Source organism: Chelonia mydas, chromosome 1 (genome assembly GCF_015237465.2).
Source record: "Chelonia mydas isolate rCheMyd1 chromosome 1, rCheMyd1.pri.v2, whole genome shotgun sequence".
NCBI lineage: Eukaryota > Metazoa > Chordata > Testudines > Cheloniidae > Chelonia > Chelonia mydas.
This window is the reverse complement of record NC_057849.1, coordinates 161,402,358-161,419,023: the sequence shown is the minus strand read 5'-3', so window position 1 is coordinate 161,419,023 and position 16,666 is coordinate 161,402,358. Positions and strand designations below refer to the sequence as shown.

General features: G+C 38.7%; 1 protein-coding gene across 25 annotated transcripts in view; it reads left to right on the top strand.

The window, feature by feature from the left end:
- The window catches only part of ITSN1 (intersectin 1), a 236,254-nt gene that overhangs the window by 114,148 nt on the left and 105,440 nt on the right, over positions 1-16,666 (top strand). For all 25 annotated transcript variants that reach the window (XR_006283914.1, XM_043522810.1, XM_043522801.1 and 22 more), the window contains 2 exons: positions 10,037-10,161; positions 15,590-15,813. Coding sequence is in view for 24 of the 25 variants with exons in the window: in XM_043522810.1 (XP_043378745.1) it covers positions 10,037-10,161; positions 15,590-15,813 (349 nt within the window). In the remaining variant the exon portion in view is untranslated. The remainder of the gene's footprint in view (positions 1-10,036; positions 10,162-15,589; positions 15,814-16,666) is intronic.

Below are 16,666 nucleotides of genomic sequence, written 5' to 3'. Positions count from 1 at the left end.
GTGGAAGTAGCCATACCAACTGTAAGAGGCTAATTAATTAAGATGAGCTATTAGCAGGAGAAATAAACTTTTGTAGTGATGATCAAGATGGCCCATTTAGACAGTTTACAGGAAAGTGTGAGGATACTTAACTTAGGGAAATAGATTCATCATGTGTAATGGCCCAGCCACTCCCAGTCTCTATTCAAACCCAAGTTAGTGGTATCTAGTTTGCATATTAATTCAAGCTCAGCAGTTTCTCACTGGAATCTGTTTTTGAAGCTTTTCTGTTGCAAAATTGTCACCCTTAAATCTTTTACTGAGGGGCCAGAGAGGTTGAAGTGTTCTACCTGTTTTTGAATGTTATGATTCCTGATGTCAGATTTGTGTCCATTTATTCTTTTGCGTAGAGACTGTCCAGTTTGGCCAGTGTACATGGCAGAGGGGCATTGCTGGCACATGATGGCATATATCACATTGGTAGATGTGCAGGTAAAGGAGCCCCTGATGGTGTGGCTAATGTGATTAGGTCCTATGATGGTGTCAATTGAATAAATATGTGGTCAGAGTTGGCATTGGGCTTTGTTGCAAGGATAGGTTCCTGGGTTAGTGTTTTTGTTGTGTGGTGTATGGTTGCTGGAGAGTATTTGCTTCACGTTGGGGGGCTGTCTGTAAGCGAGGACTGGTCTGTCTCCCAAGATCGGTGAGAGTGAGGGATCATTTTGTAATAGGTTGTAAATCTTTGGTGTGCTGGAGAGGTTTTAGTTGGGGGCTGAAGGTGACGGCTAGTGGCGTTCTGTTATTTTCTTTGTTGGGCCTGTCCTGTAGTAGGTGACTTCTGGGTACTCTTCTAGCTCTGTCAATCTGTTTCTTCACTTCAGCTGGTGGGTATTGTAGTTTTAAGAATGGTTGATAGAGATCTTGTAGGTGTTTGTCTCTGTCTGAGGGATTGGAGCAAATGCGGTTGTATCTTAGAGCTTGGCTGTAGACAATGGATCATGTGGTGTGTCCTGGATGGAAGCTGGAGGCATGTAGGTAAGTATAGCGGTCAGTAGGTTTCCAGTATTGGGTGGTGTTTATGTGACCATCGCTTATTAGCACAGTAGTGTCCAGGAAATGGACCACTTGTGTGGATTGGTCTAGGCGGAGGTTGATGGTGGGATGGAAATTGTTGAAATCATGGTGGAATTCCTCAAGGGCTTCTTTTCCATGGGTCCAGATGATGAAGATGTCCTCAATGTAGCGCAAGTAGATTAGGGGTGTTAGGGGATGAGAGCTAAGGAAGCGTTGTTCTAAGTCAGCCATAAAAATCAACCTTTCCAGACTACTGTACCCCTTTCAGGAATCTGATTTGTCTTGCGTACTGCCAGGTTTCACCTCACTTAAAAACTACTTGCTTACAAAATCAGACCTAAAAATACAAAAGTGTCACAGCACACTATTATTGAAAAACTGCTTACTTTTTTGTTTTTACCATATAATTATAAAATACATCAATTGGAATATAAATACTGTACTTGCATTTCAGTGTGATACTCGACCCTGTTTTACACTTGTTAGCCTTGTCTGAAGCCTGAACCCCAGGCAGCAGACCTGAAGCATGTAATTTAGCTTTGCAGGGCTCCCTGTGGCTTGGGAAATTGCCCTGCTTGCCACCCCTTAATGATGCCCCCGTTCTTGCGATCCCCCTAAACCTGTCCAGTGACCCCCCGCCCTGGGGCTGCAACCTCTAGACTGAGAGACACGGATATAGATGAGTTGAGTATTTCTTGGAAGACCTGTGCATATGCCCGGGGGTGTGCATACCCCTGGTTGAGAACCACTGTCCTAGTGCCCGTTCATTACTTTTAGATCAGATTTGAAGTGCATTAACAAGAAAGACTGACAGTGGCTAATGCTATATATTATTTTCGGGAGTGTGTTATGGAATAAGAATAATGAAGTCAGTGGGAGCTGCTATATGTGTAGCATGGTTGAAAATCAGGCCACCGATTTGATGCCTCAATATGGATTTGGGAGCCTAACTTTAGGTACCCCGTTTTGAAAATCTTGGCCTGGTCTAGTCTATTCTATCTAGTTTAAATATATGTTTGGGTATGATATAGGTCTACCTGGATCCACTCTTTTGCATAGAAGTGTAAAAGAGTTCTGGGTTAAGGAAGGCTTATTATGTTACTCTTTTTATGTAATACAGTTTGTGCATATACGTTGTTTATATACAAACCCTGACTTTCACAAAGGCCACAATCATTTAGAAACCCTGTAAGATAGATCCGTTTTTTTAAAAAATCAATTTTTGGCTGCAAATATAAGATATTAATTTCGATAACACTGGAGATTCACATATTTAGCATGTGTGTTAATACAAGAGGTGAAAGCCAGTAAATTAGTGTAGCCAACTGATTTCAAATTGGCTTACATTCCTGATATATTACTCTCAGTGCCGGAAAAAATGTGGCACACAACTAAAACGGTGTTCTTGAAAAAAAGTCTGTCTTTGTGTAATATTCCATTTGTTTTTGGTCCTGGTCTAGTCAATGTGTACTGGACAAGTGTTGCGTATGAATGACTGTTTATATTTGAGCATTTCTTTCTTCCAATCAGTGGCAATGGAAGATGCAATGCTGCAGTGCCTGGCAGTTCTCCTTGGCTGCATCAACTACTTAGACTTCTTTCTAAAGGTCTCCATGTCCTAGACAGGCAGTATTCATCCATCTCAATCTAAGAACCACCTCCAGTTATGTGCTTTGCTTTCCCATAAACAGATGAGTGTGCAGTGTTTAAGTTAGTATTTAATAAGAAGTTCTAGAACAAAATCTTAAAAGTTTAGATCCAAATTTGAATTTCAATCTAATCTTTACTTATTGCCTAGATAAAAAGTAGTATTTCTTGTGTGCCTTCACTTACAACCAGGACAGGGTACTAGTGAGTATAACATTTCAACATTTAAAACAATGAATCTCCTTGTTTTGACCATTGTGTTAAGAAACTTTAAACAGAAACACTTATGCTGCGTCATACATAGTCTATTCATATAGAGCACTGCATTTTGTGATGCTGGGTATTATACAAGAGGCTGTTAAAAAATTCATCGTCATTAGATGGTAGTTTTTTCCTGGCTGCTGATACGGGGCATAAGGGAGGGGGAATGTTTCTGTTGAGGGTAGCACAGCTGCTTCAGGAGTGCTGATGCTTCATGGGATGGGGTGGGAGAGCCCCTCAGTGAGTAGTGGGACTAGAGGAGTGGTGGGCAACCTGCGGCCCGCGTCGCTTCCCACAGCTCCCATTGGCCAGGAACGGCAAACTGTGGCCACTGGGAGCTGCGGGCAGCCGTTCCTGCAGACGGTCAATGTAAACAAACTGTCTCGCGGACCTCCAGTGGATTACCCTGGTGGGCCACATGTGGCCGCAGGTTGCCCACCACTGGACTAGAGGTTGCCTTCCCCTTGGATCTAGAGGGCTGGGATACTCCACCTCTGTCTGCTCCACACGCCCCTTGATCCTTTCCCCTCAAGGGCAAGATTTGGTGGAAGCTTCACAGGGTAATCCTTGGAAATTTCCTGGGCATCCTCTTGCCTCTCTATGGGAAGGCAAGATTTGGCCCTAAGACAAGAAATGCAATAGTTTAAGGTTTCCATGGCTACTTTACTTGCCCACATTATGTACTCACTGTCCTACGTACACTTAATAGTCTGCCTAGTTTTCAGAAATACCTTGTGAGTGTCTTAATGGTATCAGAATCTTTGCTGTTATACTTCTTGACTGTTTAGATTTGCAACTTTGACAGTGCTCTAATTTTTCAAAATATTTATGTATATCTGTGGTTTAGTTGCTTATTTTTAAACCGTGTCTACTTGCACCTTTTGGATAACACATTGGTAATCTTGCAAACACCACAAATGATTGATGAAATATGGACTCTTAAAATTATGAATATCTCAACAAACGTATAGCTTTCTAACTTACGACTTGTAGTTACCTATCTTTTTATAAAAAGACTGTATTTTTTAGCTGTGTATTTAGCAGAGTTTCATTCAGCTGACTGTTGAAATGGAGTGGTATTTTGTTTAGTTGGTATCTTACATAGTACTGTGGGAGAAGCTGATTTTTTTTTTTAAATGTCATGCCAAGCAAGACAGTACAATAAAATGTAAATCCTGGTCATTTTAATTCCCATTTCATTAGAGCTGATGCAAGAAGGCAAATAAGTCCTTTTCTTAATTATAGTTTTATCTTCAGATAACAGTTGGAAATTACCATTCGCTACTGGATACCCAATTTTATTGGGTATGTTGCTTGTTAGGGTTGCTTACGTACCTCATATTCAAAATCTTTTGCTCAGCAAAATATAGAACTAGTGTGCCAGCTTGGGGAAAAGAAAATGGTGAATTTAAATGCCTTTAAAATTTTTTTACATTTTAAAAACTGGAGATCCTACGTAACCAAATGTTTAGCTATAAAAGAAGATAACATTTATTTTTTTTATTTAGAACAGTGAACAGAAATTCTTTACCTGTTGGGACCAGACATCAAACACTAGAGGCTCTATTTTTGCTGTTGTAGTTACTGACCTGGCTGACACCTACTCAGATTCTTCAAACTGGAATGGAGACATCACTCTTGTAGTGAAAGCACCCAATTCTGGTCTTAGCAGATAAAGGTGGCAGTGGTTTTCAACTCTTCTTCTAAAACGTGCTTAGTTATAAAATGAGCTTAGTTGTAAGGTAAGCCTATATATGTTTAAAAAAAAAATACAGTAGAACCTCAGAATTATGAACACCAGAGTTATGAACTGACCAGTCAAACACATACCCGATTTGGAATCAGAAGTATGCAGTCAGGCAGCAGCAGACACACCAAAAAATAACCAAATACAGTACAGTAATGTGTTAAATGTAAACTACTAGAAAAATATAGGGAAAGTTTTTTAAAAAGATTTGACACGGTAAGGAAACTGGTTTCAGAGTAGCAGCCGTGTTAGTCTGTATTCGCAAAAAGAAAAGGAGTACTTGTGGCACCTTAGAGACTAACCAATTTATTTGAGCATAAGCGTCCGATGAAGTGAGCTGTAGCTCACGAAAGCTTATGCTCAAATAAATTGGTTAGTCTCTAAGGTGCCACAAATACTCCTTTTCTTTTTGGTAAGGAAACTGTTTCTGTACTTGTTTTAATTAAATTACAATGGTTAAAAGCAGCATTTTTCTTCTGCATAGTAAAGTTTCAACACTGTATAAAGTCAATGTTCAGTGGTAAACTTTTGAAAGAACAACCATAACGTTTTGTTCAGAGTTACGAACATTTCAGAGTTACAAACAACCTCCATTTCCCAGGTGTTTGTAACTCTGAGGTTCTACAGTATGCAATCCTGCAATTTTGATGCAATCAGAGCTCCAACTGATGTGAATGGGAGTTCAGTGCAAAGAGTTCTTGCAAGATCAGGTCTGTACTCCTTTATGGATTTCATAACTTGGTGAACTTTTAAAAATAAATTACTAAATAGAAACTCTCTCTAAATTAGACTAGAACTCTTTCTGAAGTCTATGGATGGCTAAATGGCTCTCGTTCTGTTTTAAATGTCCTGTTAAAATAAATTAGCCTTAGTGCAAATAGTTGGGCTTTATCTTCTTTAATTTTTTTTTGTTCTTGTGGGTTTTTAAAGTTTGATAGCTTTAATGCTGCAAGGATTTTAGTTCCACTTCTTGGCCTAATGACTTAGTCCTGTTTTTTAACTACTTAAGATCAAAGAAGAGAATTGTTGGAATAAAGAAATTAAGTGAGGATGAGGAAAAAGGGCACTTGGAATGCTGCTGTGTTCTTAATAGCTAGCCAAAAGTATTGTAACTAGTAACAGATTTCAGAGTAGCAGCCGTGTTAGTCTGTATCCGCAAAAAGAACAGGAGTACTTGTGGCACCTTAGAGACTAACAAATTTCCTTGAGCATAAAATAAAGCTTATGCTCAAATAAAATGTGTTAGTCTCTAAGGTGCCACAAGTACTCCTGTTCTTTTTCTAGTAACAGATTATCTTCAAAGCTGCCACTGTAAAGCCATCTGACTTTAAGTCCTCTGTTCAGTAGCAGTAGAGATGTTAGCTCAGGACTGATAAGCCAAGACTTAAACTGCAACTTGGAAATTGAGCCACTTACCAAACAAGTGTAAGTGAGGGAAGAGGGGGCGGGGCAAGAAAGGGAAGAGGTGCATCAAGGGAGTTCTTAGCTGAAAGCAGCTCCCACACGTAACTAAACTGAGCATGCCAAAGTCCCTATCCACACTTGAAATGACAGCAGCAGCTTGTTCACCTGGAAAAACAGCTAGACCAGTGGTTAAAAAACTCTAAATACAATGGAGCAGAATAAAATTACGTATTTAGTGGAGTAGCATAGTGATATGGGGGTGAAGTGGCTTTATTGACATTACAAATGCATGAATGTTGGAGCTGATTACAAATCAGATAACTGTTCTTATCCATGGCTGACCTCTATCATCTGTATTTCCCTCTTGATGAATGTTTATAAATCCCATTACTCCTAATGTTTATGTGAATTATGTTGAATATAGTTCGGCTTCATACAGGCATAATATCTTGATGCTAATGGAAATTATGGGTGTGCATAAAGAGAGAACTTTCTCTGTGGTTACAGAAAATAAGTTAGTTTGGAACAAAGGTAGAATCCTTAACACTGCAAAATACTGTAAACTGCAAAATTAAATAGGTGAGTTAGTTCCGTAAGGTGAGGCACTACCTCCAGCTTCAAGTGCCCTCTTCCTCTACTAAGCTGTACAAGGTCCCTTGCTCCCCTTGGCTCTCACTGTCAATGCTTTTCTCCTTTCAAATCCTCCTCCCGCCCCCCACAAAAAAATTGTGCTGTACACTAGTGCTTCTAGCTATGTGTGCATGTGCAGGACTTGAAAAATTTCCCAAATCCCCATATCACTTTAGAATGAAGCCTGTTGTATGTTCTGTAATGCCTGTCCTAGACTTCAGTTAGCCTTTAAGGTTCACTGTGACTTTCTAAGTAGAGCTGGTGGAGAATTTTCCAACGGAAGTGTTTTGTCAGAAAATGCTGATTAGTTGAATCTGAAATGTTTCACAGAAACATAGTAGGTTTGGCGACCTTTCAGTGAACCGCAGGCAGGGTTCAGATGGAAACCTGCCTGGTTTCCAGCCATCGCTTGGTTGGCTCTGGGGAGCCCCGGCTTTCAGAATATGTGGCTCTTGTACAGCCGCACTGGGGGGTGTCTCCTGCAGCCTGATGAGGCAGCTACCCAGGAAGTCCTGGAAACAGCTAACTAAAATTGATGTGATTCTCCTCAGTTTCACTGTTGTTCAGTGGTGGGCAGCATTGAAACTGACAAAAATCATGTCCATTTCATTCTGCAGCTTCTGGATCTTGGGGGGCATATTTTGTTTCAAAAACACCAGGTGTCTATTTCTATAGTGAAAATTTTATGGAATCTCCGTCTCGTGGGAAACTTTTTGAAATGTCGAAAATTCTAGCAAACCAAACATTCAAAATTTTGGCCCACTTTATTTCTAAATAATAGCATCTGCACAGTATTGTTTTGCCCAAACTGTCCACTTTTACTCTGTGGGTTCTTTTTCCATTAAAGTTGTAATATATGAGGATAAAAAATAAAATTAAACTGAGAGCCAGGTCATTATATTCATTTTAACTTTCTTCTTAGTTTCACAGATGTATCATGAGCTTTGTAGCATCTTGCAAATGACACTTGCTACTGTTTATCACAATCTAGTTATTTTGATACCTCTTTTAAAATCTAGCCCAGCCTGCTCTGCTGTGTGATTGCAGTTATGGACTAATGTATGTACTTGTTTCAGTGACATACAGGTGTTTTCAATCAAAAAACATTCTTTGCAGACTTAAAAGGGAATGGAAAATTAATGAATGACTGTCACATTTATTTAGGTGTTTTTAAGCTGTAGGTGAGAAGTCACTAATGATGTTGCAAATAACCTGCTCATTTTCTTTTTCATTGCTGCTTGCCGAATCGCTTCTGACTTGTCAGAGTTCAGCTATCATTTTTACTGCTTTTATACATTTTCCAGTTCTGTTAATATACTAGGTCCAAATGTGAGAAAATTAAACACCTTACGTGAAAGATTTATTTGGGAAAAAACTTAGTTTGTGAAATTCTGACAAAAGCAAAGATTAAGTGGCCCAGTATATGAATAATACCTGGGAGAGCACATGTTACAAGTTTATCCTTTATCTCTTAGGACTGAAAGTGTATAAGAAATATAAACCTATTTGGTCTGGTGCAAGTTTCAATATGTTTCACTAAGACATGGAAATTATTAGGATATAAAGTTCAGAGTTCCTTGCCATAGAGGCTGAATAGTTTATGCTTATTTTTATGTACGTGAAGACTATAGTAGATTTTTCTTCATAAACTGGAAGTGATTATTTAAAGATGTGCAACTAATTTTCAATGGGAGAGACAATTCTCAAATGTGTTTGGATAAAGACATTCCCAGTTCTTACAACTAGTTAAAGAAACACTGACAAGATGATCAGACCCCAAAGTTAGGTGTTGTACAAAGATGTTCATAATATAATTTCTGTTCATGTTAGTACTGACTTTTTATTATTTTAAACACACTGCATTCATTCCTTATAACCCAAACACTTCAAGCAGTTCTTTTCATCCAAATCATCAAATCTGTGCAAATTAATATTCCTCTGTCTAGGCTTGAAAGGATTAGATCTTATTGGTAAATGTTGATTTCACCATACGCACACCAACCACTGAAATAAATATTTCCATTGATGATCACAATTTACAGATGGGCAAAGAAAGAAAAATGCTGCTTGAGAATTTGAATTGAAAGTAAGGGAATTTACTTTGTCAGCATCACATGTCAAAACATACAATTTGTGTTTTAACAGGTATAAAGCTTTAACTTTTTGAATCTGTGTCTGTCATTAAATAATTGTCTGAACTCCCCATAATTTCCCTCAAGTGGGAAAATTTAAACTGATAAAAATAAAAAAACCCTTAAAAATAAATGTCAGTGTTATCAGTCAAAATAATTTTAAAATAAATATAAAAATCAAATTCTGCCAAGCCTATCTGTTTCAGTGCCTGAATTCAGCTCTGAAAACACTGCTGGAAATATTCCATTTTTTGGAGAGAAAATAATCTTGAAAATGCTTCAGCAGTTCATATGGCAATGAAATACCCTATGAATCTCAAACTGAAACCTATACAGTAGAAAATAGTTGCCAATATTTGTGAGAACAATTCAGGAGTTAATTTTAAAAAAATTGTCATAAGAAGGTAAGAAATCTGACAAATTTAGCAAAGCTGCTAATAATTTATTAATAAAAATAAGGCCACCATAAAGATAAAGAATATTTATTTATGAAGAAAATCCTTTAGCCATTTACAACAGCATTTAAGAAACAAGTCAGTCTCTTTGAACTCTTTATCACCTCTGGGAGTATGACTAAAAGTGGAGAGAGAATAAATGTTTGGAAAGCTCTGTGAGCCATACTTTAGATAACTGCCAGGTAAATCGTAAATATTAAAAGCCTGAGCAGAGATTTGCAGCCTTTTGTGAAGATGTGTTCTTGCTGCCTGATTCACTTTTTAAATTAATATATTGATTATCACCTTATGAATGAAGGAAATAACAGTTCTCTATATATTGAGGAATGACCATTCTGATGTGGCATTTTACACATTTATGGCCCTACATATCAGAGACAAAATTTCATGTTTATACAACCTCACTTATATAGCTGTATTTAAACAAGGTTCTGTAACTTAATGAAAAATCCAATTACTATAGCAAGGAATGGAAACTAAAGAATCTATGGTGTAAACAATAAAATGTCAGCATTATCACTTTGAGGGCTAAATCATGGCAACCTGTAAAAATGTCTGGCCTGTTGCCAGTTACATGATTTTCAAAAATTTGGGTAATAATATTTAAGAAGGTTTTGGGTCCTTAACAATGAGAAATGTGGAGCCATTTGTTGTGATACTGATATGTAGTACATTATTACATGCAATATATTTATTGGTTGCTGTAGGAGCTGAGAGAGATACATAACAAGCAGCAGCTTCAGAAGCAAAAGAACTTAGAAGTTGAGAGGTTGAAACAGAAGGAGCAAGAGAGGAAGACAGTAGAACTGGAAAAGCAAAAAGAAACCCAAAGGTAAGTTTTAGTTTATGCTAAATACAAAATTTATTTAGAGTCATAGGTGTGCATAGTGTTTCACATACAAGTAAGATAAACTTCCTGTTCCTAAGAATTTAATCTAAACTCAGTTATTTACTGAGCCTTATCAGTATATTGGCAGCTCTATGAAATGGGGAGAAAACTCAGGTCCTTAGCCAAGATTTTTGTTTCAGCCCAAAAGGAGACTGCACTTGAAAGGGGGAAAGCCTTGCATCATTGAGTCCAAAGCCTAATGTGGAGACAAACTCTTATGCATGTATAACCACATCCTTGATGTTGGTTCTTCCTAGAACTCTCAACCAGCAGTAATGTGTGGAGATGAGAATTTGGCAAAGAAACTAGACTGTTTGGTTTTGTTTGTTAACTGAAATGCTTCTCCAGTCCACAGATATTTTTTTTTTTTTTTAATGACCATGCTGTTTGGGAGTCTTAGGGAAAAATCAAAAAAAGGGTTTGATATGCTTCTAAGCATTGAATTTTTCTGATGATGTAACTTACACATTTTTTATTACACACAAGACTTAAATACTGAACAAGGAATATTTTTGTTTTAAGAATAATTTTTTTCCACGTATATGGTATGAAGACTAGCCAGCAGCTCTCTTCCATAAAGAAGAAGTTTCATTAAAACACAGTAGAAAATTTTAATATGATACAGCTGTTTTAGCTGTTTTGAATTTTGTTTTCAACGTTCTTTTGAAACCAGTCACACACACACTGTGGGAGTATTAAACTCTTGATCTAAACAAAAGCTCTTAGTCAAGTGTTTAGAACAGAGGACTGGGAGCTAGCTAGAAAGGCCTTAAATTGTAATCAGGGCCATCAGACTGTCTGAGCATCCTGGGGCAAGTCACTTAACTATGTTCCTTCTTCCCCACTCAACCCAATTTGAAAAATTCAGTAAAAAACAGGATCTCGCTGAAAACCATATTTGCAAACAAAAGACTTTTGAAAAAATTGTTAAAATTGGAAGTGTGTTAATGGAGTCCCGTTAAAAGCCTCAAATTATTTACATAATGTTCTACATTGCTTTAGAAATCTCTAACATTAGTACTAGCGCTGGTTGAAAATTTTCCAACAGAACAGTTTTCTGTCAGAAAATGCTGATTCAATGGAACTGACACATTTTGCCTGGTGTGCCTGGTTTCTTGCCAACCCAGGCTCCCTGCTTCCCTGGCAGCCAGCCTGGCTCAGAACTTGGGAATTGTCGTTCCAAACTTTGGAGCCTGGAGAGCTGGGACCAGAAAATGTTGAAAAATTCCATGTTGGTTCTTCTGAAATGTTTTTTTAAAATGTCCCTCCCAAGAAAATATTGCATATCCAACTTTTTCTGATTCAGAAAGAATTTTTTTGGAAATGCAAAATTTTCCAGAAGATGGAAATTCTAGGCCCCATGCAGTTCTAATGGGTATGTCTGGAGACAAACAGTTTAGGGTTCCATCTGATTCCCCACAGTTACATAATCATTAATCCATTTGCTTGTGCCACCTGTCTTTTACCACCACCAACCTTAACATTGCCCCCTAAAGTTTTCTGAAAGGTCAAAATAACAAGTAAATAGAAAATAACTGATTTGTCTCTTGGATAATATTTTAAATCTCCCAGTTTAATCTCCTGCTGCCTTTCAATGGAAGAGAAAAGATGACAAAAATATACAAGTGAGAGAAAAGAATGGAATGTAGATAGAACAGGCTAGAGAATAGGTGAGAAAAGTAAATGGAAGAGAGAAAGAAGCTAGGAGAGACATCTACATACCATAGGATAGTGGGAGTGTTTGCTGCTTTTATTGTAGCTAGCAGGAGACATCCTACATCTTTGTACTGTTGTGGGAAAGGGATGGGGTTTTGAGTAGTTTGCTAACTTTCAGTTTACTCTGCATTTATAGTTAAATCAGAGAAAGAATAACTTAAAATTCCTCAGCATGTGCACCCAACCTTTGGATGAATGAGGGCCTAGGAGCCACAACCCCAAGTTTATATTAACTTGTTTTGACTTTATTTGAAATGATGACAACTATGCACTGAGCATAGCACAAATAACTCAGTTCTGTTTCTTTAGCAGAGGAGTCTAGAACAGCACCTGCAAGGTGAGAGGGTCCCAGAGCTTGGGAACTTAGAGGTCTACACAGCAATGGAACAGCCTTGCAACCTGGGCCTGTGAGCCTGACTCAGCTGGCATGGGCCAGTCACGGTTTTTTCTTTGCTATGTGGACATAGCCTTAGGGGATTGTGCTGGAGAAGAAAAGTATTTGAGTAATACGACCAGAAATGGCCATAGTTTTGGGACAGGAACCTTCCTAAAGTGGAGATGTGGTGTTGGGGAGAGAAGAGAAAATAGCTAAAGTCTGTTTTCACTTGTTAATTCCTGATTTAAGGGCCAAATCCCAGAGTAACCCAGTTGCGCACTAGAAAAATCTGTGAGGCTAGGGTAAGGGAAGAAACATTTTTTCATAAGCAACAGAGCTCCAACTGCTTCCATGCAAGGTCTGTGTCAAACTCCATTGCATGTTTTGCTGCAGGAAGCATCTTCTCAATCTCTTCATATCCCTTTCGCCTTGTCTTCTCACATGGAGCAGAAGTGCATTGATTCTGTTAACAGTTAGACCTTTAATGCCCACCAGGGGGATGAATCGTGCAGCTCCTCTATAAAGCCATTATCCTCTGCTGGTCCCATCCCCATCAGTTATATTAAACTTGATTTTGAGTGGTGAGTCTTAACCACTGTACTAAAAAACATAATTAAAAACTCACAACTTTCTAGCTAAAGCAGTATTTACTATCAATGATTGCAATATAAGCCATATAGAACCCTCTTTGAACAAACTAAGTACACTTAACACCATTAAATGCTGCATCATGCTGTCTAGAGAAGATTTTCCCTGAATGTTTCTATATAGTGCAGTCTAATAGTATTATAGCAAGACTTCTGAATAATAGACTCTAAATGTTTTGCAAGAGCACGCACTAACGAGGATACACAGACTAATGTTTGAAACAAATGGCTGAAAGGGCTGCAGCTTTACTATGTGAAGTTAAATGACATAACCGGAAGTCAGAAAGCCCTGGCAGTATTTGTAAGCTGGAGAAACAGTATTTCCTTTTACTATTATTGGTCTTACACCTTATTCCTAACAATGTATTGATGCTGGTATTACATAACTCTTCTGCTATCCCAAGCAGTCTAATACTACTGCCAGTATTGAGGCCTAAACACAGCCTGCTGTCCTGTACAAGCTGTTTTGGTGAGTAGCTTCATATCTTGCACAGAAAGATAAAATATTCTTGTTGATTCAAGTCGAATCAGAACATTATGGTGGCTGTGCTGGTTAGGCATCAACCCAGTCTTCAGTTGGCTTGGAAGGTAACTCTTGACCACTTGCAAATTTAACTGTGTTGCCAGGACTCTGGTGTAAATATCGCAGTCCTCTTAATTAAACAAAATGGTGTGCTCTACAAAAGGCCAAGTCCATAAATGACAAACCTGTCATCAGCAACTATCAGTGATTCCAGAAAGCAAGCATGAAATTGCCAGAAGAGCAAAATGTCAGAGGTAACGTGTGTGTATGTCATAGCCTTGCAAAATTCTATGGGGAAATACTCTGAGGGAAATATTTTTTTTGGCAGACAGAGTATCATTAGGTTCAGTGTCTGTTTTAGTTTTAATCCAATTGTGCAAAGGATGGGCTGGTAGAATTTGTGCCTGGGATGCTCAATTTTTATGATGTGTGCAAGGCTGATCTATAAAGTGCAAGGAAAGGAAAGGAGGAAGATCTAGGCAATAGGCAGAACAGGAATATAGCAGTTTACACTTGCTGCCCCTTTAGCACCCTTACCAGGGTGCTAATCTGTTCTCTTGGCCAGTTTGAGTCTGAGTAGGGATTGGTAAATGTCTGCTAGTGAGAGAGGATGAGCATGACTGATTGGCTAGTTCTCTTTCATGGCTCCTGCATTGTGAAGCCCCGCAAAGCTAATGTTCTATACAGGGGTGTGTGTGTGTGTGTGTGTGTGTGTGTGTGTGTGTCTGGCGGGGGGGGGGGGGAGAGTATAGTGAAAAAGAGAAACGATCATGCTGATTTAAAGCAATAATCATTCTGAATGTTCTGTCCTCTAGGCTGCCTAGTGCGATGCAGGAAAGGCGCGCATGTTGAGAGAGATGCAGTTTTAAAGGCACAAAGCCAGACTCTTGTATAGGGTTTCCAATTTTGGTTGAACGTATTCCTGAAGGTTTCATCACATGACATCATCTTTAATTAAAGATTAATCTTTAATTCCTGGGGACTCCAGGAGAATCCTGGAGGGTTGGCAGACTTGCTCTTGTAACAAAACTGTCTTCAGGAAATTTAGTATTTAGTATATCCAAAAGGTTTGTTCAGTTGGCCTGTCTTGTTTAGGTATAAGTATTTTGAAACACAAAAATATAACCTTACATTTCCTGAGCAGATATAAGATGGCTTACTTTTCAGTATTGTCACTTTAAAACTTGAAGTGCCTAAATTTAAGCTCTAACACTTCAAGGATTTTTATATCTTCAAACGAATTATGTGAATTTTTTCTACAGTTTGTCACTCTTAGAATGATTTTCTGTGGATTGTATTAATAGAACTATGCAAAACTACAGAAATAAAACATAAAATATTGTTGAATTTGCAACATAGTCAGGGAATGCGAAACATGATTCTCATAGTAATACCAGCTCAAGACAGATTACATGTTAACATATTCACATCTGATTACTAGGTAGATTTAAATGGATAACTTCACAGTAATGACTGTGACTCTACATTTTTAAAGAAATATCTTAGCCAAGTTTGAGAGGGTGAACGCTAACAGTTCTAGATCTCCAAGATTGCTGCAAGACCAAGGTGTTAATTTTTTTTTTCTCTGCTTGCAGACAACTCCAGCACAAAATTAGTGAACCATTTACCATTCAGGAATCCTTGAAACTCTCATTATTTCACTGTTTGCCTCTTAGAGGTGCTTCTGCAGAACTCCGATTGTAAACCCACAGATTTCATATGCATGGCTGAAAATATAGGGTTATATTAAGAACTGAGTTGCAACCTTACCTGATGAATTGTTATAGTATCTTGGTGCTAGATATTTTTTTGGGCAATTACTCTGATTTCTGTTAAATTTAGTTTTTTGTAGTCTTCTCTTAGTTGGCTGAGAGTCACTAGCATGGCTCTTCCTCATTTGATGCTGACTCTACTGGCAGGGTTTTCAAAATGTCATGTCTTCTAGGATTTTTCACCAGTAAGGAGATTCTGTGGGATGGGTGTTCTTGATAGTTCTATTAATGATGATAGGAAATATGTAAGCTAATAACATGAATCACATATTCATAAGGAAAACTAAATATTATGTTTACTTCCCTTTGTCTGCTTTAAAAAAATTGTAATTGACAGACGAATCCAGGAAAGGGATAAACAGTGGTTTGATCGAGTGCAACAGGAGGAAGAGCGGCAAAAAAAACTTCAGGAAAATGAAAAGCCAAAAAGGGAAGAAATAATCAAGAAGACAGACAGTGACGATAAGGGCAAACAGGAAATGCAAGATAAACTGAATAAACTTTTCCATCAACATCAGGAGCCAGCCAAGCCAGCCATCCAGGCGCCCTGGTCAAGTGCAGGTATGGAAGAGTAAGGAAATCTTTTGCATACAGCTGCTAAAGCAAAGCCCTGGTCTACACTACGAGTTTAGGTTGAATTTAGCAGCATTAGATCAATTTAACCCTGCACCTGTCCACACAACGAAGCCATTTTTGTCAACTTAATGGGCTCTTAAAATCGATTTCTGTACTCCTCCCCAATGAGGGGATTAGTGCTGAAATCGACATTGCCAGGTCAAATTTGGGTTAGTGTGGACGCAATTCAACGGTATTGGCCTCTAGGAGCAATCCGACAGTGCTCCATTGTGGTCGCTCTGGACAGCACTCTCAACTCGGATGCACTGGCCAGGTACACAAGAAAAGCCCCGCAAACTTTTGAATTTCATTTGCTGTTTGGCCACCGTGGCGTGACCACACAGAGCTCATCAGCAGAGATGACCATGGAGTCCCAGAATCGCAGAAGAGCTCCAGCATGGATCAAATGGGAGGTACTGGATCTGATCGCTGTATGGGGAGATGAATCCGTGCTATCAGAACTCCATTCCAAAAGATGAAATGCCAAAATATTTGAAAAAATCTCCAAGGGCATGAATTACAGAGGCTATCACAGGGATCCGCAGCAGTGCAGCGTGAAACTTAAGGAGCTCAGGCAAGCCTACCAAAAAACCCAAGAGGCAAACATCCGTTTGGGGTCAGAACACCAGACATGCCACTTGTATGATGAGCTGCATGCAGTTCTAGGGCGTGCCCCTACAACTACCCCACACTTGTACATGGACTCCTGCAAGGGAGTCTCACGCAACAGGGATGAGGATTTTGGAGACAAGGAAGATGATAGTGCACACCAGGCAAGTAGAGAAACCGTTCTCCCTGA